At 38.3% G+C, this 25875-nt stretch overlaps 3 protein-coding genes across 3 annotated transcripts; 2 read left to right on the top strand and 1 right to left on the bottom strand.

The window, feature by feature from the left end:
- Positions 1–1348: 1348 nt before the first annotated feature.
- On the top strand, positions 1349–6424 carry LOC311282290 (trypsin-3). Its single transcript, XM_084395971.1, has 6 exons — positions 1349–1403; positions 2182–2244; positions 2422–2572; positions 2709–2850; positions 5568–5822; positions 5963–6424. Exons 2-6 carry the CDS (start codon positions 2193–2195, stop codon positions 6116–6118), a joined length of 756 nt encoding a protein of 251 aa, XP_084252097.1. The 5' UTR covers positions 1349–1403; positions 2182–2192; the 3' UTR covers positions 6119–6424.
- Positions 6425–6699: 275 nt separating this feature from the next.
- Positions 6700–9388, top strand: cdab (cytidine deaminase b). Its single transcript, XM_084395192.1, has 4 exons — positions 6700–6970; positions 8707–8818; positions 8948–9005; positions 9098–9388. Exons 1-4 carry the CDS (start codon positions 6799–6801, stop codon positions 9233–9235), a joined length of 480 nt encoding a protein of 159 aa, XP_084251318.1. The 5' UTR covers positions 6700–6798; the 3' UTR covers positions 9236–9388.
- A 112-nt stretch (positions 9389–9500) lies between these two features.
- Positions 9501–20846, bottom strand: dnajc16l (DnaJ (Hsp40) homolog, subfamily C, member 16 like). The gene is made up of 15 exons (XM_084395191.1): positions 20680–20846; positions 19830–20023; positions 19542–19608; positions 18162–18483; positions 17007–17191; positions 16062–16166; positions 15816–15974; positions 15598–15728; positions 15336–15513; positions 15055–15237; positions 14805–14881; positions 13619–13699; positions 13427–13516; positions 12588–12758; positions 9501–10760 (listed from the first exon to the last, which is right to left on the bottom strand). The coding sequence occupies exons 2-15, from the start codon at positions 20018–20020 to the stop codon at positions 10316–10318; spliced, it is 2385 nt and encodes a 794-aa protein (XP_084251317.1). The 5' UTR covers positions 20021–20023; positions 20680–20846; the 3' UTR covers positions 9501–10315.
- Positions 20847–25875: the final 5029 nt, after the last annotated feature.

Here is a 25875-nt window from a genome sequence, read left to right on the forward strand (position 1 = left end):
TTTCGAAGTGCACAACAAAACCGCGAATCTCTGAAGACGATTACGTCATGCACATGCGTTCAGTCATAGTGTTTCATCGCCATCTAATGGCCTGGTAGCAGGTTAAAGGGTTTTTAGTCGTTTTCGTGGATCCGTGTGAATGGCGGTCATTTTGACAATGGTGTCGTCTGTACACAGAAAAGGAAAAACGTCTCCGTTTTAAGCATATCACTGTCGTGTAAACCCACCCTGAACACTGATAAACTAAAGATAAACAGAACAAAGACTGACAGAAAAGAAGCTCAAAACTACAACTTCAAAAGACTTAATTGTAAATATATCAGTATAATTATATAGTTTTAAGGTGCAATCACATTTATTGTTGTTCTACAGTCATTTCAATAAAAATCCACGCAAACAGGAGTTTTGCATGAGGGTGAAAGATTTACCCATGCAGATTTCGCAAAGGGTTCAAATTTCCCTAAAGCTGCGCTTCACACATCGCTATACTATTGACAACAGACAACGGACCTTTTTTGCCTTCAAAATGTTGCTAATGTGACCACACCTAAAATGTAAACCTCCTTGTCCTCTCTTCCAGCAACTCCATAACATGTTGTCCATTTTATTTAGGATGCCGTGCACATTTGCCTGCCCTGCGTCCCTCACAAAAGCATTTTGTTTCAGAAATACACACCATGCTTTTGTAACTACCCATCTCAATGGAAAGAGAATAACAATAACATTGTTCTGGCTGAACAAAATATGAGTTACACACAATAAAAGAGAATGCAGCACCAAATTATAAGAATTTCATATTTGGTATCTCATTAGATTTTTAAACAATGTGAGGAGAGAAATCAACATTTATTTTTCTGATCAAGTCCCATGAGGCACTATCAGAATACATTTTCATTACATCCAAGGAGGGACTTCAGATAGATGGCGAACTCATTCTTCTAGGTGGAGCTTCTCCCATGAGGATACAGATGTGCATTTATACAGTTAATGGATATTGGAAAGACCTTGTCGCAGATGCTTTGTTTAACACCACGTACCCTATTGCCGTTTTCACCCAATTTTGCCGTCACCTGATATTCTATTCTCTGACAAACCATTTTGTCAAATGAGAGAGTCTATAGATATTTGATTTCCCCTTAGAGAGCAGCACAATGTGTTTGATTCAAAAGCACGGTCTTAGACACGATAGCATCAAACAAGAGGAGGCGATCATAGATACTGAGCTTTTGGTTCCTGCGTGTTATCGTTTTTGTTCTTGAGAATAGTTAGTGTACAAATAAGACCATAAAGCCTAAGGGACAGATGTGGTTACACTATAAAAGCAAAGATAATATTCACATTAGGTAGTGTGGAAGGAAGTTAGTGGGATTTAGCTGCTCAGGATTGAACTTTCGATGCTCAGGGTGAGTTTTTATGTCCATTTCTGTTTTAGCAAAGAAACGTCATAAATATCATACATATAACGTCATATATTATATACTATACCATTCAAAAGTTTGAAGTCTTTTCTGCATAAGAATTCTCCATTGCTCACCAAGGCTGCATTAATTTAGTTAAAAATATAGTAAACCAGTATTATTACAATTGAACTTTTTTTCCATTTTAATATCTTTTCAATTGTAATTCATTCCTGTCAATTTTCAGCATCATAACTCCAGTCTTCAGTGTCACATGATCCTTCAGAAATCATTCCAATAGGCTGATTTGCTGCTCAAGAAACATTTATTATTATTATTATCAATGTTAAAACAGTTGTGCTGCTTCATATTTTTGTGGAAACCGTTTTGTTTAGGATTCTTTGATGAATGGAAAGTTCAAAAGAACAGCATTTATTTGAAATAGAAATCTTTTGTAACATACATCACACATGATGTCATATTAACGTTTCTAGACATTTTAAAATTATGATTGATTGATGACAATGTTTACTCTTTGATATTTCTTTATTAATTATTAAACAAGTTTAGTTAAACCAGCTAAACCACACCTGAGCCAGGCTGAGGGACCAGCTAAACCAGTTGAAACCAGCTGAACTAAACCTTTTACTTTTAACTTTTTTTTTCCAGCAGGGTAACCTGTTGTTTGACATATGCTTTGATGTAAAACGTGATGCTGTTTTCCCATACAACAGCTGCATTGTGCTCCATTTGTTTTCCAACCTCTAAACACCCTCTGTTCTAGACCCCTCAAAAATGAAGAAATGCCTTGAATACCCCTTGCTCCTCATCACCTTGACGCTTCACGGTAATGCACTGCATTTCCTGAGCAACTCACTGCGGTCTCATCTAATGCATGTGTAACGTGATGTTGCTTTCTGTGCATACATTATTGAAAGACGTTGGTGAGCACAGGCCGCTGGCATTTAGTGTTTATCTAGCACATATGAGGTCTGACTTTATCATTATTCTATCACATTCACAGGCTCACTGCAGCAGAGAATCATTGGAGGACAGGAGGTTGAGCCCTATTCCATAAAGTACCAGGCCTCTGTCCAGTACAACAACTATCATTACTGCGGAGGAACACTCATACACCCGCAGTGGGTGGTGACTGCTGCCCACTGCTGGAGACCGTGAGTATTTCAATCACAATTCACCTTGACAAGGAACTAAACATGCTACAGTATATTATCTACAACTCCTCACACTAAATTTACTGACGTTTACTGATGTAATATTGTTGGGTTTTGCTGTCTGATCTGTTCGCAGGAGCTATTTAATCAAAGTGGTTTTGAGTGAACATGACCTCTCCAAAAAAGAGGGCTTTGAGCAGACGTTCAATGTGTCCAGAGTCCTGGTGTATTACATGTACAATTACAGGACATTTGATAGTGACATTATGCTCTTGAAAGTAAGTTCATTAAGCATCAAATAAAATAAAAATATAGCATCTAAGTTTATAAGTTTGTTTATCCTAGTCATTGGTTTGGGTTGTTATATATGGGTTGATATATATATATATACAGTAGTAATATTCAACTCCATTGCAAATCAGGTTTATTGGCAAAATTAACAGACTTGCAGCTGTTTGCAATGAACAAATAAAACAAAAGTCATTCAAATAGCTCAACACAACAAATGTTTTAAATGGTTTCCCCAAATTCAACTTAAAATGCAACTTTTAATGACTTCTACAGTCTCGAAATGATTCAACCCCTTCATGGCAAGTATCTTTAATACTTAGTAGTACACCTTTTGCTGTCATGACCTGCTGCAAACGAGATGTATTACCAGACACCAGCTTCTGGTAGCATTTCTGAGGAATCTGCATGAGCAATTAGCCTGGCTCCGCCCTCCTACGTACTTCCGCTCAATTTCATTTTCCTTCAGTAACTCCGTCTGGGATTGTGGTGTATTCTTTGGTTTTCTCCGATCAATTTTTAACCGGTCCAATCAGCGAACAGAGGGAGTGGCTGAGAACGATGACGTTGAGATTGTGCGCTAGTTTGAGTTGACATATATCACGACCAAACGTTAGCAATTGGTTATGGCAGATCCAGAGTGACTCTGGTCAGATCCAATAGTTTTAAACTTCAACAGAGTACCCGCCTACAAGGAAGTTAACGTTTGTCAATGGAGAAAGGCCAAACTCTCTGTACAAATGAAATGTACGAGAGTCTGGTAGAACCAGGCTAATGAGCAATGGCCTCCAGTTCAGTAATATTCTTTGTTTGTGTGCTGCAACCACCTTCTTGTCCACCAGAGGTTTTCTATGGGGTTCAAGTCAGGTGACTGTGATGGCCACTGTAGACTCTTCCAGGATTTCTTCTGCAACCAAGCTTTGATGGAATTTGAGGTATTCTTGGGATCATTGTCCTGTTGGGAGGTCCAACAAGCTTCAGCTTCCTCACTGACGGCATGACATTTTCTCCTAGGATTTCCTGATACTTCAATGAATCCATCTTGCCTTTCACACACTGCAGGTTTCCAGGGCCAGAGGATGCAAAGCAGCCGCAGAGCATCACCAGCACCACCATGCTGAACTGTAGACAGAGTGTTCATTTCAGCATATGCTTCATTCTTCTTCCTCCAGACATACCACTGATCCATACGCCCGAAGTTTTGTTTCATCGCTCCACAGAACAGAATCCCAAAACTTCTGTGGCTTATTTATATGATTTTGAGCACTTTTCTTGTTCTTCTGGGTCAGTAGTGGTGTACGTCTTGGAGAAATGGCATGCATTTAGTATGCGCCTTACTGTGCAAGCTGAAACCTCAGTGCCTGTTGCCACCAAGTCTTGCTGCAGGTCTTTTGCAGTCACTCAAGGGTTTTTCTGAACTTGCCTTCTCAGTTATCTGGTTGCAGCCATTGATAGCTTTATTTTTCTGCCCCATCCAGATAGTGTAACCACTGTTCCTTTAACTTTAGAACTTGTGAACTATTCTTCCATTGTTGTGTCTAGGAACATTTAGTGCCTTCACTACGATGACATCTTCTCTTAACCTTTTGGACCATTCTTTTGACTAAGCCAAATTTCTAACATGCAGTCAAACGTGACACTCAACAAACCTAGCCAGTTCAGATGTTTCATGTGTTCTAGCTCAAGCACACCTGGTGCAACTAATGAACCCTTGATTAGTTGCATCAGATGTGCTTGAGACAACACCTGTTTTGAAGATTTATGCTGTTGTGAGGGATTCTATTCAGGGGGTTGAATAATTTTGAGACTGTGGAAGTCATTTCAGTTGAATTTGGGGAAATCACTTGCCATTTGTTGTGTTGAGCTATTTCAATTACTTTTGTTTGATTTGTTCATAGCAAACAGCTGGTAAATTTTGCCAATAAACCTGATTTGCAATGGGGGTAGAATAATTTAGATTACAGCTATACACACACACACACACACACACACACACACACACACACACACACACACACACACACACACACACACACACACACACACACACACACACACACACACACACACACACACACACACACACACACACACACACACACACACACACGTATAAACATTAACTTTGTTTGGATTTAAATAAGCAAATGCTTAAGAGTCTATGATTGGATCATTATTGCAGTGATTATTATGTTTCTAGCAGGTTATATGTTTGGCAACAGTTCATCTAACCCTAATTGATGGAGTGTGTAGCTTTTAATTTCTTAAACAACCATGTAGAAAGACACATCATGGCCATATTCCAGGATGACAATGTCAAGATTCATCAGGCACAAATTGTGAAAGAATTGTTGGGAGGGAGCAAAAATAACAATTTTCATGATCTCAGTCCAGAGCTTAAATTCATTGAAATTCTTTGGGGTGTGCTGGAGGAGACTTTAAGAACTTAAACAACATTCACAACAACAAGAAGACTTTCGCAAAGCATTATGATTATATACAACCAAGTAATCCTAGAATATAGTCTGTCATCTTGTATAACGCTGGTTGTATATTCTGATTGCGGTTGGAAAAAAAGACTTCCTAAAACGCTCCTTGTAACAGCGGGGATGAATTAATCTGGATGAAAGCAGTTATATGTTTATAGGTGTTACATATGAAATTTGTAATATTAAAATGTTAATTCTTTTTTGGAACTGTGCATCAGCTGGAGAAGCCCGCAGAGCTCAATGCCTACGTTCAGCCAGCCGTGATGCCAACCTCACTCGCTCCTATACCAGGGGGCACAATATGCATAGTCAGCGGCTGGGGTGTCACTCAAGTCTACAGTTATTACCTGTCCCCCGTCCTGCGTGCTGTGGACGTCCAGATCATCCCTCAGTGTCAATACTACTACTACTACAGAATCACAGACAACATGGTGTGCGCCGGCTCCCCGCTGGGCGGCAAAGACTCCTGCCAGGTGAATCCGCGCAGCAGGGGTTTTCTCTCTGAGAGAGAGGACAATGTGCATACCAAATACATTTTTGCTAAAACAAACAGCATGGTATAATGCTTAACACTGTGTGATCTGTGGTGACATTGTGCTGTGTTTGGCTGCAGGGCGACTCTGGCGGGCCTCTCATCTGTAATGGGTATTTTGAGGGGATCGTGTCCTGGGGCATCAGCTGTGCCAACCCTTATTTCCCTGGAGTCTACACCAAAGTCCGCAACTACGTCTCCTGGATCAAATGGATAATCGAAAATGACAACAGCTAGAATGTTCTTTTTCCACAGGTTGTTGAACTGCCACACCATCAAAAAGACTTGGCATACTGAGTACGCCGGTAAATGTCTATTAGATAAGATGTATACCATCATTAAAAGTTGTTTTATTCTTTTACGTTTTCAAACGAGGAGTTAAAATGTATGAATGAAAAACAAACAAACAAGAAACATTTAATATACGGGTTTTGGATATCAGACTTTCATTTGTGGTTAAATTCATGATTGTATTGGCAAGAAATTAAATTCCAACAAACTTCAATGGTTATCTTGATTTAAACTCTTTTTAATTTTATTTCAAGGCAGGAGACCATAAACTAAATAAATCAAGTATTTTCCCAGCCTACTATCCCTGTTGGCCTATTTATCTCCAGCAGTCTGTTGTGAAAAGCGAATGCTTTTCATCGTAATTCCATTGGGAATGTCCGTGTATTATTGCGCAGTGACCTTTATACCTCATCCTCACTGTTTTGGTGTGGCTACGAAAAAGGTCGCTGTCACTCTGACTGGAAATTACATAACCTTTCAGCATGACAGTATCACACACATCAAACACAGAACATCAGGGAGGTGGGAAATCTGGGAAAAGGGGATTGGATGTCAGATCTGGAAAAACAAATTCACAGTCAAGGCTGTTGAGCCACAGAGAGATTCTACACACACAGCATAGCAACATGGGAGAGCAAAATATGCGACATGAGCTTGTTAATGGGTTGAATGGGAACTTGTTGGGGATAAAAGAGTTGATTCGGAAGTCCCTAGAGGCCACGAAGTTTGCCTACTGCCCCTACAGCAAGTTTCGAGTCGGGGCGGCGCTCCTGACACACGACGGGACGATTTTCACAGGTGAGGGAATGCCTGAATTGTAAAAGTTAATTTCAGTTATAATATGAGGTGAGCAACAGGTTTTGTGTGAAAATAAAGCATAAAAGTGGTTTATTTTGTTTAAAAATCTTATAAATGTATTAGGTTGCAAGGCAGGCCTTTTATCATACCTTTTATAAATGTCAACATAAAAATATATTTTTAAAACACAGAAACAAAATTATTATTTTAAAAAGTAAAGATTATGAAAGCATTGAATGAGATACCATAATAATTGAATATAGATTTACAGTAGAAACAAAAATATATATTTTATTCTATGATATGATTAATATCATATTTTTAAATATGATGGTTTCATTATAAATATGGTGATTATCTCTAAGGTGGACACGTAACTTAACACATGAGATTTACCATCTGAATCAAAAGAATGGAAAAATATAAACAAATGGAAATGTCAGCCAGCTATTAATTATCATGTTAATTATTGTGCCTCTTACCCCAAATACCATACTTTTGCATATTCTTCCATTATTGAAAACCGTTGCTTTAATTAGCTTGGACAAAACTAAAAATCATTAACGAGACCTTTGTCTTAAAATATATTCAATAATTTTAGCGATTCTCATTTGCTACTTAAATCTATAACATTAAAAAAAAAAACAAAAAAACATAAAATATTAGATCAGAGTAGCAACTAGTGCATCTCAAAAAGCAAATGTTTTGTGGAAAGTGCTATGGCAAGTTTTTATTTATTTTTGCCATCTAGTGGTTTCAGGAAAATCAAATCAAATGCGCCTTTGACGTCGGTGCACCTTTAGCCCCACTGTAACCTAATATCAAATCCAGTGCACAATTATTTAGCATACATGTCCCTGACGTTGATTATTTCTGTTGGTCTAAACAGCTAAGTTAATGCTATCGCTAACTAATGATTCGATTGAGTATTTCAGTTGATCACTGCTCTCTCAGTTCAACTGTCACAGCTTTGATCTGCTGTGAAACAGCACTCAGTGTTATTCAGTGACCATGTGTTAGTCACTGTGACTGCAGTAAGGACAGTTTTGTCATCACAGAAAGTAGATAAAAACCTTGATCCCTGACCTGACAGGCCCCCTTCTGACCAGCCAATATAAATACAAAACACGAGTACAAAACACGAGTTCGAGATGTACCCCATGTGTGTTTACAGTGTGATGTAACATATTTGGACACTATGCCGTTTCACAGACGAGGTTAAGCCTATAGTCCAAGACTAAAATGCATGTTTGCGCTGTTTTAACTGAAAGCAACTTGCTTTAAACTTGCTCTGACGCATCTTAAAAAAAAAAAAAAAAAAAAAGCTACTTAAAGGAACAGTTCACTTAAAAATGAAAATTCTGTCATCATTTACTCAACCTCAAGTTGTTTCAAACCTGTATGAATTTCTTTCTTCTGCTGAACACAAAGGAAGATATTTTGAAGAATGTCAGTAAACAAAAAGTTGATGTGCGCCATTGACGCCATTTAAAAAAAAAACTTTTGTCAAAATATCTTCCTTTGTGTTCAGCAGAAGAAATTCATAGTTTTGAAACAACTTGAGGTTGCGTGAATGATGACAGAATTTTCATTTTTAAGTGAACTATTCATTGAAATGTCCTAATTGAAGGTCTAATCCTGTCTGTGAAACAAGGCCTTTGATTCCTACAATTTTACACAGGGGCCGAAATTAAAAAAACGAAATTAATCATGTTTTCATTATTGCTCGAGATCAGGCTGTAATGTGGAAAACGCATGCTTCAACTTGGGAATCTGTGCCGAGAGAACTGCCATCTCTAAAGCTGTATCTGAGGGCTACAAGGATTTCAAAGCCATTGCTATTGCGAGGTAAACTTCTACTGTATTCAACAGGCCCTCTAGTGGCTGTATATAAGCGCTATAACATCTGTAACCATTTTAACTAGCTCCATATTTGGAAGATGACTCTCTTAGCATAAGTGTCTTCTGCTCTTTCAGTGATTTGTGCGAGCATTTCATTTCCCCCTGTGGAGGCTGTAGGCAGTTTATGAGGGAGGCAAGTGTCATTTACCACAGTATTTCACATTAATTAAACACGCAGCATACTCAGGTTTCATTAAACATGTTATTTTTCTTTCACTTTTTCAGTTTGGTGCTAACTGGGACGTGTATTTGACCAAACCTGACGGTTCCTTTGTGGAGATGACCGTTGAGGAACTGCTACCTGCGTCTTTCGGTCCGGATGACTTAAGAATGAAGAAAGTGAACATTCGGAATGAGTTTTGAAGAGCCAAGAAAGTCTTTGTACCTCAGAGTTTTACTGTGTAGTTAGAAAGAGGATTAATGGTGTTTAATAATGTGTTCGGGAATGTTGAATGTATAATTTATATACTTTAAAGTTTCAAATTATTATTGTTTTTCAATAAATACAGTTACAAATACGAGTCTAAAACATGTGGTTACAGTTCAAACTTTATTATTATTTTTAAACAATGCACATGATATGCAAATCAACCACAAAAAAGTGCAACCAAGTCATTTTCTTAAAAAAAAAAAAAAAAAAAAGCCAACTGATGATCTAGAGACAATTTTAACCTGATTCAACTGGTAATGTTAATTCAGATGCAGTTAGAACCTCTATTTAAATATTATTAAGTTTATGAATTAAAGAATCCTAAGCAAGTCATCAAAGTGCAAATGACATTAAAAAAAAAGTATGGAGTTTGAGGAAAGGCAGCACATGCACAAATGGCAGTATCTTCTCAAGTTTTTAAAACGCAACAGTGACCTTTTCATGCACCACAGTTTAGTTAATTTGTAGTTAGAGATTTTGCATAAGGAAAATGGGTTGACTAAACCATTCCCCCCCACACACACACACACATTTTTTCTTATTTCTATATTCCAAATAGTGACTGGGAAAAAAGGCAGAAAGGTTACCTTACTACGAACTGCTTCTGAACCCAGGGCCATCGCTTGAATTCACCGGGTCCTGGACAAAATCATAAGGATGGGCCGTAGCCGCCATATACCCAGCTGTGTTAAGACACATTTAGCCCTGTTGGAAGCTACACAGAGTGGCTTTATCTGGATATTGGCATCTTTACAGTAATGAAACAACCATTCTAACAAAAAGACAGTGTACTTTGCCGATGGAAAGGAGTTTCGCCCCTAAAGCAGCAGACGAGCACATGGTGCTCTAAATGAAGAAAACCTCTACTCATAACCAGTGCGTTTTACAGAATAACTTAATATCACATAATAACCAAGTCATTTGGATAGAAAAGATGTTGAAAGCTAGAATTCAACATCTTTCACGTCACTACAACATGCCTCCTTCAATAGGTCTGAGGACAAGCGGGAGTCTTATTTCTGTGGCGTTATGGTGTCCAGGCCGGGCCAGGCCGGAACATAGTGTCTTGGTAGAGTTCCCTCCATGAGCCTCTCCATCCACAGACCCAGTCGGTCCAGTTTGTGGTGGATCTCCAGAGTGGTGGCCTTCTGTCGGGAACTGGACCGGGACCTCGAGGGTTTGCTTGGCCCGGCTGTGGACGCATCCTCGTCGGACCACCTGCTACATTCGGCTTCCTCCCCCGTAAACACAGGTCTGAACAGGCAGAAGTACTTCTTGTGGCCGTTGAGCGCCAGGACGTGGCCAGTGTAGTCTGATTTGTTGGAGGTGGTGTCCTCCTCCTCTTCCTCTTCGTCCAAGCAGTCTGACGGCCTGGCATCAGGAGCCGACTCCATGAGTGAATCCATCCATTGGCTGTGCTTGTCCACGTTTAAAAACGAGTAGTGAAGAGTCTGAGACCTGCAAGAGGAAGTAGGGATAGCTTTTTTGGATTTGTTTGTTACAAAATTTACGTTTAGAGCAGGGGTGCTTAGTACAGCTACTGGAGATCTACTTTCTTTCAGCATTTAAAGGATAACTTTGTATCCGGCGGCATTCTGACAGTCAAAAATAGTCGATCTCCGAATGCGAATGAACTGACTCTGAATTTTAGTATTGTTTCTTATATGAGGATCCTTTTTCAAATACAAGGTCAATATTGATTTTCACTAACGACAAAACAACTAGTTATCTGTGAATTTATATGGAACTAAGCTTTAGGAGCTTTCCATCTTTACTCTCCTCCCTGTTGCGTTGCATTTGGAGATCGACTATTTTTGACTGTCAAAAAGCCGGCGGACACAGCTACTGTGAGTTGTTCAAAATCTTTCTTTTCAGTAAACTCTGTGTACACAAACAATGTGTAGAGCCCCTGGTGATACTTCCAGCAAAGTTTCATGTTGTGTCGAGCCTTCTTAGTGTTTTAAAAATAGCGATTTTTGATGCTATCATAGAAGTGCCCCATTCACTCCCATTGAAAAGGCAATTTGACCGAAAACGAAAATACGGTCAAACTTAAAAGTGGCGTTTCCATTCTAATTATGCTTTTAAACGAAAGTTTGCCTCGGGTAGATTAACAAAAAGACCCTAGGTTGCATTTTGGCGACAGTTATCCTTTACTACTACTTTCCAGACTCGGAAATAGGAATTGTCCAATTTTTTTACTTGAAAACGACCACTGGAACACTAAAGTTTGGACATCGAATTTGTAATAGTCATCATTTGACAGCATATCCAAATGACATTCCATTGGTTGCTCCAAGTGGAGGTGGGGAAGTTCAAGGTTGAGTTGTCTGAAATGCAGCATGACTGGAAATTGGAATTCTCCAACGTTTTATTTGAAAATGATCACTGGAACAACACTTAAGGTCGGAGATCCAACTTGTAAAGTGAGAAGTGTCATTTGACATCATATCTAAAGGAAATTTCATAGGTTGTTCCAAGTGGAAGTTGGAGAATCCTGGACTGAGTTGTTCGGATTGCAGCATAACTGGAGTATTTTGAATGTCAGAAGTATTGTTGTCAAAAGTACCGACTTCGGTACTACGTCGGTACTGAAATAAAAAAAATGTGACGATACCAGCATTTCCCTCTAGCATTTTGAGAGCAGTTGAGCGGATTCTTAAACACCTCTGGTTGGCCATTGTGTTCACGCGCTCAACATATATGTTCGTGATTGGCTACTATGATCAATGCTTCAAAAATGTTGTCTTTAGAATAATGGGTCCAGTTGTGCTTTTTCAAAATGACCAGGGCTGTATTTCCTAACAGCACTGCAAGGCTAAGTAGATTGTAGAAACCATTGGCACCAGTGTTCTCCAAGATCTACTAAGGCTTACAATGCTTTAGGAAAACACAGCCCTATCTATTTCCACACCTTTAAATCGTACCCTATGCATTCCTACTCGTCAAATGGCTCAGAGATTTTTCTAGTGTGAAGCCCTTAATTGAAAATTACAGTCACGTGTGCAAGAGCAGGGTCAGAATTAATGCTGCGTTCAATTCAAAGTCAGATTAGGAATATTCCTATGTTGTATCTTTGAGTTTTGAACTTCGGCTCAGTTGTCTAAAGCTCGAAAGAAGATGACGAATGCTACAATTGGTTTTGCAGATGTGCAACACATCAAGCTGGGAAGTTAGTGTTGAAAGGATCACAACTTAAACTCTGCAAGAAGGTTGATCTCCAGAAACAGGTTTTAGCATTCTCACAAACACACACACACACACACACACACACACAGGCCTCACCCTGAGAATGAATATACTTCTTTGGCAAACTTCCTGAGCAGCACTTGCTTAGAAGCATCAGTGAGGATCAGCACTACGTTGATGTGCCCAGGCTTTAACCTGACTAGGTTACTCATGTAGGTGATGTCCGTCAGCTCCGTCACCTCCACAAAATTCTTTTTAGGTGGACGACTGTAACAGGAAAACCAACTCTTAGGAATTTGTCTAATAAACAGCTAAACACATCTGTGGTCCTGTTTACACATGGTATTAAGATGCGTTTTGGTCGATCAAATGACAAGTGGACGGCGCTAAATACAGGTGTAAACGGGATCTACAACAGTTAGAGCTTGTCCACTTTTGACCACTTCCAGAGGCCAGACAGGACTTAAACGTTGTCGGCTAAAGTTCCAAATTTGGTTTGAAGATGAAAAACACACCAAGCACAATGTTCTCTCACCATTCCTGATTTCTAACACACACTCACAGCGTTCGGCTGGTCTTGCGGCTCAGAGCGCCGAAACGAAAGCTGCTGCTGCTCTCTGTATGTTTTTCTGTTGTCTCAATTGCACAAGCTTATTTTGTCCATTACATCAAAAGATCTGAACCCCCCCAGATACATTTACCCACCCACAGACCCTCCTCTCACAGAAATCAGGACAGATGTGGTTGAAAGTGAACAAAAGAGATCGGGAAAGTGTCTCCTTCATCCACTTGTGATACGATCGTCCAAAACGCATCTTAATACTAGGTGTAAACGGGGCCTGTGATCTCAAATTCTATATTTAACATGCTGTTATGTTATGTCACTGTGCAATTTTGCCATTCAATTATATCATCTCAAACAAGCAGTTTCACACCTTGAAGTGCTCTCAGGTCCTGGAGAGCTCTCCGCTGTCTTTGGTGAATCAGTGGTCTTTTGTTTGGCTGGTTTTTCTTCACCAGAGTCACTGTTCATCAAAAAAACACAAAAAAACAACAACAGGTAAATATAATATACAACTCTCCTTAGAAATGCACTGGGATATAACAAACCAAACCTGGAGTCCTACCTGAAAGCCTGAATGATTACAGTCCCAAACAGGATGAAAAGAGCGGAGAAGATCAGAGACAGTACGGGCATCATCTCACGCCTGGGGGAAGCAGAACTAGATGTAAGCTCTTAGGTTTCTCATTTATTAAAAAAAAAAAAAATTGTAGGGCTACAACAACTAATGGAAAAAAAACTAAAAAAATCAATGAGAATAGTAGTGCTGCCCCATAATAGTTGACCAAACGTTAATCGATGAGAAGAGGCTTGGTCAGTTGGTTGCAGAAAAAAAATCCACAGGAGTTGGTGAAGTCCATGATGGTCAGATCATAAACATGGCTGGTCCATGTGGTGATTATGTTGGACAGGAAATCCAAAGTGTGGGATCATTTCGAGAGGGTAAAGGAGGATCTCAAAAATGTGACACAAACTCTGCATGCAAATGTTTGCCTACATCTCAAACATGGTAGCCTAACTTTAGCCACTTTACATGGCCTCTCGCTCTACTGTAACCTAGATAAATGTGTGCTATCATTAGACACATATCCAAGCGTTCGTGCGGAAGCTAAATTAGTACAGCGTTTACTGCATGACGTTTAACTCAATGTGCATTTCTCTCTATAGGCGAGGACACTCCACCCCCACACCCCCGCGACTACCAGACTGACTGATAAATGCCATTATTAGTTAGTTGAGTCTGTTCTTATTTGTTGTAACATTTGTATTTACATTTTTTTTTGCATGAAATGTATAACACAGACGCAGCCTGATCATTTCCATAATGATGAACGCAATCTAACAAGTTCAGCACAAATTAGCATCTGGTTTAAGACATGCTTTTATGGGTGTTAAATAAGGCTGCAAATACTAGTTAATTGATGAGCGCAAACCAGTAAACCACCTTGCGTGATTCATTTAAATACTCTCCTCCCATAAATTTTGCGTCTGAAAGGGAAACTCCAACAAATGCATATGCAATGAGGTCATCCGCAAAAATAACTGTCCATGCCTTTTCAACGCTAATTTTTCACTACGTGACTTTAGTAAATCCTGACGCCGAAAGAGGGTTTGCGCTGGCGCAACCTGTTCGTAAATCTGTCCCCAAGACAAGGAAATACGAGGCTGGTTCATGACAGGCTTAAGTCTGACTGGAAAAGAGGAAAGAAACTGCATTTAAACAGGACTGTGAATTCTACGGTTGTGCTCACCAGTTAGAGTAGAGAAGATCAAAGTAAAATTGAGAGAGGTAATCATATGCAGTGTTTATCCACTGAATCAGAAACATCTGGAACAAAAATAGAAAAAAAATATATGATTGCATTCAGTATTTCTCTCATTATCATTTCTAGTAATTAGATCTTGAGGTACAACACTATATTCTGAAATCCTTAAATCTCAGAGTTGAAATGGCAAAGTCACAAAGACAATCTTATCCCCTCATTACTCCGTGTGACTTACAGACGCAAACTCGTTGTTCAGTTCAGGCAGCATGGCATCGTGGGTAAGGTAGGAGGGGTCTCTTTGCAGGAGCTCAAGCAGCTCATGGAGGCGGTGCTTATCATCATCACTCCCATTCCATCCACCCGTCACTGTCCGATACAACACCCTTCCAGCAGCGCTGCGTCTCTCCAGGACAATCACCTGAAGTCATACGCACAAAAGACCGAAATTCATATGGCATCAAAAAAGGTGACTAAACGGGCCTGTTATGCGTGTATAAGCACATTAATGTCACTGACCTGTGGAGGGGTTGTGTCGTCCTTTTTGAGCAGGGTGTCACAGAGAGGCTGCTGTTTTCTCTGATAAACATAAGCAAACCTGAGGACTTCTTTAGTGTTGGAGGAAGCAAAGTCAAAGAACGCCTCATTCACAGACACAAACTGCTCTCCTTCACCAGTAACGAGAAGAACACAGTACCTGGCGACCAGAGAGACAGGAGATGAAGTTTTCACAGAAACATAAGTCCATCAGCTACAATTAGAGGACAATCAGATTTCTTACTTCCTGCGACGGTGGAACTGTTTAACTGGACACAGCTCATCGAAGAGTTTCTGATTCACCAGGCGCGGAACCAGCAGAAAACGATTATTGGACACAAACTCGTCAATTATCTGCTTTTTCATCCCTCTTGCCTACGGGTAAAAACAGAAGAGGACTTGTCCAGCAAAACAACAACGACTGGTACACAGTCTGTTAGCAAATGGGGAGCAGGGCTTCACCTGTATAACATCAGCTGGTTTCTCTGTGTTCTCTTTGAACAGGAGCATGGTGGGAGCGTATGTGTTGATGTTGAAACTCTGCACAACTCGGGAGGTCTCGGTCAGGCCCATATCCACATAGCCAAACCTCACGTAGTCTTTATAGGCAAATGCGGTGAGCTGTGAACAAGAGCATATAACAACTTGTGTCAAGAAAATAGATTTAGAAGACAGACTATTTCAACAGTTAATATAATAAACACTCACCTTATACAAAAGAGGGATATTAGATGCTACATCAAACATTATCACTCTTGGTTTATTCTCCTCACGCCAACTGTTTAAAAACTCGAGGTAGCTGTTATCCGTCACCTTGAACAAAAGAATAGAAAAAGAAATAAAAGGAATAGATGGAGGGTAAGGAGAGGAAATAAAAACAGGAAAGGGAGAAAAGGGAACAGGAAGTGAAAAAGAAAGGAAAAGAGAAAAGGGGGGAAAGGAAAATTTAAAAGCAGTGGAAAGGGATAAGAAGATGAGGAAAAGTGGGAAGGGTAATGTAAGGGGGAAAATGGAAAGAAAGGAAAAGAAAGCAGAAAAAAGACAGGGAAAGGGAAAGTGAAAAGAGATGGAAGAAAGGGAATGGAAAAGGAAAGAGAGGAAAAGGAACATGAAGGGAAAAAGGAACCGTAAAAGAGAGAAGGGAAATGGGAAAGGGATGAAAATGGGAAAGGGAAATGGGAAATGAATTGGAAAAAGAAAGGAAAATGAGAAGGAAATGGGTAAAGGCAAATGAAATAGAAAGGAAAAGAAAGGGGACAAAAGGAAAGGGAGGAAAGAGGAAAGAAAGGGAAAAGGAAAGGAAAGGGGGAAGCAAAGGAAGAGAAAGGGAAAAGGCAAGAAAAAGGAAATGCAAAATGAACAGAGATGGATAAATAAAAAGTAAAAAGAGAAGAAAAGTGGGAGAAAGAAAAAAGTTGAAAGGGAAAGAGAGGAAAAGGAACATGAATAGAAAAGGAAAAGAAAATAGAAAGGAAAGGGAGAGGAAAAGAAGATAAAGGGGAAAGGAAATAAAATTGAATAAAACTTCAATTATTAACTCTTTTTAGCATCATTCATATGAATGTATATATTTATAGTCCATATTTGTAGCAACAAGAGCCAATGCTTGTATTGAGCAGTTGAACCTGACTCAAATATAGCTCAGAGTCCTACCTTCTCCACAAGCTTCTGGGGCAGAAGGCTTTCCACAAACTGTCTCAAGTGTTCCCTGGCCACAGAGTAGTGGAAGAAAGTGACTTTGCCATTGATTAAACCAAGTATGGAAGGTGTGCGGTGGGCACCAAGATGGTTAGCCAGCTGTCTCTCATATCCAATATCCACCACACCGATGCCAATCCCTTCAAATCAAAACAAGAGCTTATATTCAAAAAAAAAAAAAACACATCTACAATAGACTATTATTGTATTTTACCCAATACTTGTGTTTTATGCATTCTTAAGGCTAACTGCTAACACTGCAGCAACAACAATAGACACGTTTGTCGGTCCGTAGGCTTTGGTCGGCCCTTGTTTTCAGACTGAGCATGTTCATTGTTTAAAGGAGTAGTTCACTTTAAAATGAAAATTACCTCATGATTTCCTCACCCTCAAGCCATCCTAGGTGTGTATGACTTTCTTCTTTCAGACGAATACAATCAGAGTTATTTATACAAATATCCTGAAAATAGCAGTGAATTGCAACCAACAGTTTGAAGCTCAAAAAAGTGAATCCATCCATGGCTCCGGTGGGCTTTCTGAAGGCCTTCTGAAGAAGCAAAGCCATGAGTTTGTGTAAGAAAAATATTCATATTTAAAACTTTATAAAGTAAAATAACTAGCTTCCAGCTTAAGCTCAAATTTTGGGAGTAATGTGCTGATATTTACGCTACGCCATGACGCACTACGCTACTTCTGACATCACAAGTTGCGCAAGTAGACTGCGTATGGCCGTAAGCTAGATTTTTAGATGTTAAATATGAATATTTTTCTCACACAAACTCATCGCTTTAACCATGGATGGATTCACTTTTTTGAGCTTCAAACTGTTGGTTAGCATTATAAAGCTCAGAAGAGCCAGTATATTTTTTAATAATACTTATTATATATGTATTCGTCTGAAAGAAGAATGTCATACACACCTAGGATGGCTTGAGGATGAGTGAATCACAGGCTAATTTTAATTTGAAAGTGAAATACTCCTTTAATGTCTGAAAATTGAAATCTGATGATTGTTGCCGTTGGTTGGCGTCCATCGGTGCAGTGTGAATTGGCCTTCATATCACACAACTCTACATGAATCAACTGTGAGGGTGATGATCCTGAACCTACCTAATGGCTCCAGCTCCAGCACTGTGTCCTTCCATACGGGCTCAATGTGAATGCAGGTGAAGCACCACTCTGACGTGATCTTGATCAGGTAGGGCCTCTTGAAACTATCCGGCAGCACCTCGTTCATGTATTGGTTGAAGTGAAGGAGGTGCTTGCTCTCTGTGAAATCTCGACTCGTCCGAGGAAAGTGAAAGAACGACTCATCGAAGTAGAAACTGTCATGAAAGTGCCTGAAGCCTTGTGGCGCTCGTGCAAAGTTTTGATTCTCGTCCATTTGACCAAAACGGTCATAGTTTGCCCTTCGCTCCTCATTGGAAAGAATCTATGTAAAGTGAATCACATGCATGATCGTTACTGGAAACATATTTCAAATGTTTACACGAATCTTACACCAGTTGCTTGATACTTAAAATTATGTAATCTCCTGCTTATTTTATGCGTTAGACAAAAAAAAAAAGGGAGAAACCTCTCAAAAATGACTTTTGGTCATGTTGTTAGTGTACTGCATGTGAACCCTTAAAAGAAGTCTTTATAATGAGCAGATTTTATTTGTGTGTGTGTGTGTAAACATACATTACAGAAAACACTACTGATCTGCCAAATTTCTGAAATACAAATTGCTATAAATCATGCGATTGCGAATTCAGTTCTCTTTCACGTCTTATTGCGCTTGAATGGTCAAATAAACATAAAATCAAACAAAAGCAAACAGTTGGGTGTAAATCAGATGTGTAGCAATATAATCGATACGTGCGTCTGGTCTTAAAGTGACAGCAGCCTAATATTCCTCCCTGCTGCTCTGTGTCATTAATGTGATTGTGTGAATCAAACAAAAGAGAAAATAACTTGCTGCTCCTGACTGAATAACTTTCTTTTTGTTACTTTAATAAGAATACATTTAAATTGAATTCATACACTGAAGACTATGCAATATTTACTTTTTACATTTGATTCATATTTTTGTTATATTGTATTTGTCTTATTGTTTTTAATTTGCATTGTGCATTGTGTTTTTTTTTTCTTATTTTTAATAACATGAATGAGATAAAATAACACCACATAACTATATAATGATATATATCATTATCGTGAAATACAATTTCTCATATCATGAAATAAGAATTTGGTCATATCGCTCACCCCTAATCACAGGAATAATTTACATTTGAAAATATATTCAAATAAAGACCTTTAAATTCACAATATTATTGTTTTTATCTGTGGTTTTAATCAAATAAAATAAGCCTTAGTGAGCATAAGAGACTTCTTTTAGAAATATTATAATTTCTTACGGATGCACGCATACAGTAGATACATATGTATTAGGTATATTGTTTTTCCTTAATATTATTTCTTACATACACAATGCAACCATCGTACCTCGTAAGATTTAGTGATCTTGATAAACATGTCCTCTGCCCCAGGACTTTTGTTCTTGTCTGGATGCCTATGGATAATGCACAAATGTGGCTGTTTACATTCAGACATCATCATGAGAGAGTTACATAATCATCACACAATATGTCTTCTTTACAGCACACTAATACAAGTCAAAGAGAAGGATGCTAATTATGAATCAAACGAAAAAACCTTATTCACAGCAAGCAGATTCTTACTTATCGAGAGTGCATGTTTGTCTCCACAGTGATGTCTGCACTGAATACTCACCATTCCCTTGCGAGTCTCTTGTACACTTTCTTGATTTCGGCCTGGCTGGCGTGTCTGGACACTCCAAGAACTTTGTAGGGATCGAACTCGGGCGCAGATGCTAGTGAGTCTCCAAACAGAGCCAGGAGAAGAATGGCCCAAACACAGCCGTTCACAAACACACTCCAGCCTCCCATCTTCTTCTGCTTCATGAACTGACAGGATAAACAAATACAGGAGACTGGGGCTAGTCATCACACATTATACTCAAAGAAATATTCCTCAGGGGAAGAAGACTATTCTTTATACCATTCACACATTTTAAAATCTTGGCTAAAAATAAAAGCTACTCAACTTTTCAACCGTTATTACCCAGGAAAAAATACAAACTTCATCGAAACCATGTTGTCCTGCCATTAAACAGCCTTTTAGACTCAATTTAAACATTACATTTAAAAATTATGAAAAGATGCAAAAATGTAAAAGATAAAAAAAAAGTCAAACCATTGTTCAGTCTATCAATACACAGTACACGCATATCTTTAATAATTGTAATGCTAATATTACAATAGATTTCATTGTTTCTATGGGAACCAGCACATCATCACGATCAATGCAAATCAGCATCAGATCAGCTGCGCGGTGTGATCATATGATCAGTGCAGTTCAAATGCATAAGACAGCGACTATTTACAGCAGACACAAACACTGTCAGAGTCTTAAAACACAGATATACCGGGGAAAAAATCATTTCCCCTTTTAATGTATTCAGTGAACAGAAGCGCGAGCTGCACGCCCTACAGAGGAATGACGCTATCACAGCAGTTATGCATACTTCATTAAACACACAAATCCAGAATAATGGTAATACCGAGGCTTGCTCTAATCGTATTTATCCACAATTTAGCAGGAATCCATATTCTCCTGATGGTAATGGGTGGATCTTTTTTCCCAAAGCCTTCACCTGCACGGCACTTCCGGTAGTGAAGGATTCTGGATGTACACTTTCTAAGATAAAAGTCCGACTGATTTCATCCCAAATCACTTTTTTTTTGTGCGCATTTTAACAGTACAGAGTACACATCTAATTTCTGACATGCGATCATATATAATAAAGCAATGTATTTTCTTTGAGAGGGAGATGAAGAGATGTAGGCTAGATGGTTTTATGAGCAGTGATTTTAGTGTATGTCCCATACATTTTAAGAACTACAACAGTACAATGTATTATTTTACAGTTCAATAAACGAGAAGTTAATACCCGTTCAGACACGTGTTACATTTTTAAAGTTAAATTTTTTTTATATATTTTTTTAATGTTAGGTTATATTTACTCAGCCAAAATTGTTCCAACATGATGCAAAACAAGCAAAGCATCAAGAGGAACACAGTGGTGTGACTTTTTGGAGATATCACGCTGACATCTGCTGTCCAAACATAATGAGGTGAGACCTTTTACAAACCAATTGCAAACTTTTTCATTAAAGTGATTCAACTTCTTCGACAGATCATGTTTTAAACTATATAGGCATATTAAATGTGTATAATTATAAAAACGACAAGAGATCATGGGGTCACCTTGAGATAAATACCCCTAGCGTCGAACTTTCGAAATTGCATGCTTGCCGAAATCACGTGACATAAAATTAACGAATCGTTCATTACCGACCCATCATGCGCTCTCCGAAATTGCTGGTTTGACACAAAACATTCGAAACGTTTACGAAGCTTAATAAAGTCATTTTTTAAACTCCTGCTAATGGTCCCCAGTGAGTACCGGTTTCTGACGCATGAAAGTTTTTTTTTTTTTTTTTTGTCAGTCTATGAAATATTTTCTCTTTCAACTGTTACACCGCTAACGTTATGCCAGAAGATTGAGTGGCCATTGGCCAAAGAAGTCATTGCATCGTTTGCTCAACAACCAAGGAGCAAAACACAACTGCTGGGGATAACCCAAGGATGTAAAGGAATAGTTCAGACTGAACTAATTTATTGTAAGGTTAGCCTACTTATGTAAATCCTTTCAACCACCCTCAGATCGCCTCAAATTCGTGGGCGTTGGTTCCCAAGTTTTTTCGAGATTTGTGAAAAAAGACCACCCATTCCCATTTCACCAAGAGAAGGTAAGTGGCAATATTAATATTTATCTACACTTCCAGTTTCTAGCCTTTCATCATCGGTACCCCACTGCAAAAAAATGCTTTTCTTAGGCTACTTAGTATTTTTTTCTGGTTTCCAGTCCAAATATCAAAAAAAATCTTAACAAAAGATGCATTTACTAGATAAGTAAAATTAGATAATGTATTATGTCTTGTTTTCTGGGGGAATTAATCAAAATGAAGTGAGTTTTTGCTTAAAACAAGCAAAATGATCTGTCCATGGGGTAAGAAAAATAATCTTAATTCAAACAGAAACAAGATAATTTTGCTTGTTTTAAGCAAAAACTCACTTAATTTAATAATATTTTATAGCATTTTACTACTTTAGTAATGCATCTTGATTTAAGAATTATTATTATTTTTTGATATTTGGACTGGAAACAAGACAAAAATACAGTGTAAAATGAATGATATTTACATTTCCATGTGCCAGTTGTAGCCTATAACATTGACTTCAATGTTCGCAAATTCCATCCTCGAGCATTTTAGTTGTCATTAGTTGTCACTCTAATGTCATTTATCATCCCTGGACTCATTGATAGACTTTTGTCCACTTAGTCCATGAGCCAGGGGGGTTGATCGGTATCATCTGGGGGGGCAAATGCTATCATTGTTTTTTGGCAAGGTATACACCCCTAGTACTAGAAAAATCACGATAGCAGTGCAGGGGTGGTAGCGAAATCACTTTTTTCAGCTCATGAAGTTACTAACCCTCTAAGATGAATTCCGTTTTTGAAATCTGGTCTATATCTGGTTTAGGCTCATGCTAGGGATTTTGTCAATATTCTATAATATGGTGCTTGGTATCGTTGGAAAGGGGACCTTTTAGGCTTTCATTTAAGCCCAGGACTGAATCTGTCTGACAAACACAGAGGTCACATGACTTCTTTAAACCAGAAATAACACACATTTTTCCCCAATTTCCGCCTAAACTGTATGCTTTCTTTTATCCCTGTGGCATGAAAGAACACCACAGACACAAAACTCAACAACTTCAATACTCAAGGCACTCTGATGACTCAGAAAATGTATAATATACCCATACTATTTATTTGTGAGAGCCTTAAATTAGACTTGTGCAGCCAGCTCAAGTCTTCAAAATAGAATAGAGCCAATAGAATGGACAAATAGAATACCCTATTAGTCCAGGGCCAAATGGCCTATTTATTCATGTACAGTTGTAATAAAAAGTAATTGTTTCAATAGTGTTGTCAACATAACACTTGTAAGTGGTTTAACAAAATGTTTCTATCATGTATTTTGATATTCACCCACTTTCAGTTAGAATGTCAGAAAGCAGCTCATGCACAGAATGTTGATGGATTTTGACAGTTTGACAAGGTTTTGTCAGTTTTGTGAAAAGATTGTTGGTTCAGTTGACTGGTTATAACTACACTACTAAAATTAAAGAAAAAAATCCCAGTAAAGAAAAAAGTACTTCAGAAAAAATCTTAACCCTTAAAAGAGGTCTCAAGGTCAAAATTGTTAGGAGCACGGACGAGGACTTTTCAGAGGCTGAAGAGTTTTTTTAGCAGAGGAGAGCATGGCAGAAAGACGAAGGAGAAGAAATGTGTTGCAGACAATGGATGGCAGTGAGTTAATAAGACGAGTTAATAAGACTTCAATGGAAGTTGATTGAAGATGGCATAGTTAGTAGTGTAGTTATAACCAGTCAACTGAACCAACGATCTTTTCACAAAACTGACAAAACCTTGTCAAACTGTCAAAATCCATCAACATTCTGTGCATGAGCTGCTTTCTGACATTCTAACTGAAAGTGGGTGAATATCAAAATACATGATAGAAACATTTTGTTAAACCACTTACAAGTGTTATGTTGACAACACTATTGAAACAATTACTTTTTATTACAACTGTACATGAATAAATAGGCCATTTGGCCCTGGACTAATAGGGTATTCTATTTGTCCATTCTATTGGCTCTATTCTATTTTGAAGACTTGAGCTGGCTGCACAAGTCTAATTTAAGGCTCTCACAAATAAATAGTATGGGTATATTATACATTTTCTGAGTCATCAGAGTGCCTTGAGTATTGAAGTTGTTGAGTTTTGTGTCTGTGGTGTTCTTTCATGCCACAGGGATAAAAGAAAGCATACAGTTTAGGCGGAAATTGGGAAAAAATGTGTGTTATTTCTGGTTTAAAGAAGTCATGTGACCTCTGTGTTTGTCAGACAGATTCAGTCCTGGGCTTAAATGAAAGCCTAAAAGGTCCCCTTTCCAACGATACCAAGCACCATATTATAGAATATTGACAAAATCCCTAGCATGAGCCTAAACCAGATATAGACCAGATTTCAAAAACGGAATTCATCTTAGAGGGTTAGTAACTTCATGAGCTGAAAAAAGTGATTTCGCTACCACCCCTGCACTGCTATCGTGATTTTTCTAGTACTAGGGGTGTATACCTTGCCAAAAAACAATGATAGCTTTTGCCCCCCCAGATGATACCGATGGACCAAATTTGGGGCCCTGGCTCATGGACTAACTGTAGTGGACATTGTATTTTAGTGAATTTCTAACATGCATGTCACAGTTTTAATTCTGGATGTACTGAAACGAGCACATTCTGGGCTTTTTTTTTTTTAGAGATATCAAATGTTTGGAGGTTTCACCTTGACAACAACTTCTCCTTGGTCTTTAAAAATGACTGACATTAATTTAGTGATCAAAATTAGCACTCTTATGGAAATATGATAATATTTTGTAATTATCATTTAAATCTGACTCATTTTCTAGACTAATTGTTTGTCATAAATCAACATCTCATAAAAATGTTATGGAGTTTCTAATCAAAATATGACTTTCTTTTACAAAACAGGGCATTGATTTCATACATGTCCACTTGAATCATGTTTATGAGGCATTTTGGGAGACACACAAATTCACAGTGAATAGGGAAAACAATTATGTATTAATATTCCTATGAAATATGAAAATGTTGCCAATTATGACTCCCATTATTACGCTTCTTTTTTCATTACACGTTGCCCCACATGCAAATTAGATTGTATTGAAAGGGACTTCCCATTTATGGCCATTTTACCCACATATTGCATAAAGTAAAATGGTATATATCGATTCATTCCGTTGTATCTTTCATGACATAGTTGAGAATCATCTTTATGCAAAGTTTGGTTAAAAAAAAATCTTTAAAAAATCTGAAACCTTAACATTAATTGGTGAATGAAAAAAGATCCCTTTTTTTTTTGCCTATACATGTTATTTCATGTCTTTTCATTTTGAGTCCGGCTGTCCACTACAGTGAAATTCTTCCAAAAATGTTTTATTTTCCCCATTTGTTTCTTATGCTCAGTCTAAACAATGTAATGAAAAAATACTGGGTCTCCGGAGGGTTTTAATTTATTTTGTCATGATTATTACTCGCACAGATTTTTAAGTTCATATTAATGGACATGGAACATTTGACATTTAACTACTAAAGACTAAGCAACTGTTTAAAATGACTAAACTCATATCCAATGAGAGGCTGTGGTCAATATAAGCACAGGGAGCCAGTGATTTAACACGCTTGTAAACCAGATGTGGTTGAGAGAATGATTTGCTTCATTGACGACAGACAGTTCAAGCACTCTCTAACACGAACATCTGCTCATTAATTTGGCCAAGAACATGTTTACTGGATGAGATCTGACGTTTCTGGAAAAAAGTGATTTGTATAAATCAGTCAGACCTAGTTTCCTTTGGATTGGTTGCCACAGTGTAGTCATCATTTTAGATTTAGTGGCCAGGTTGGTGTTCTCTTCATTCACAGTGTGCTTCCGAGTGTGTGTGTGTGTGTTTTAATGACAGTTCTTGGTATGTGACTGTCAGGTGTCTTTGTCAGGTATTTTGTTTGTTTGTGCTTCTCAAGGGATATTTTATTTCA

The sequence above is a fragment of the Rutilus rutilus genome (assembly GCF_951802725.1).
Source record: "Rutilus rutilus genome assembly, chromosome: 22".
In the NCBI taxonomy this organism is placed as follows: Eukaryota; Metazoa; Chordata; class Actinopteri; order Cypriniformes; family Leuciscidae; genus Rutilus; species Rutilus rutilus.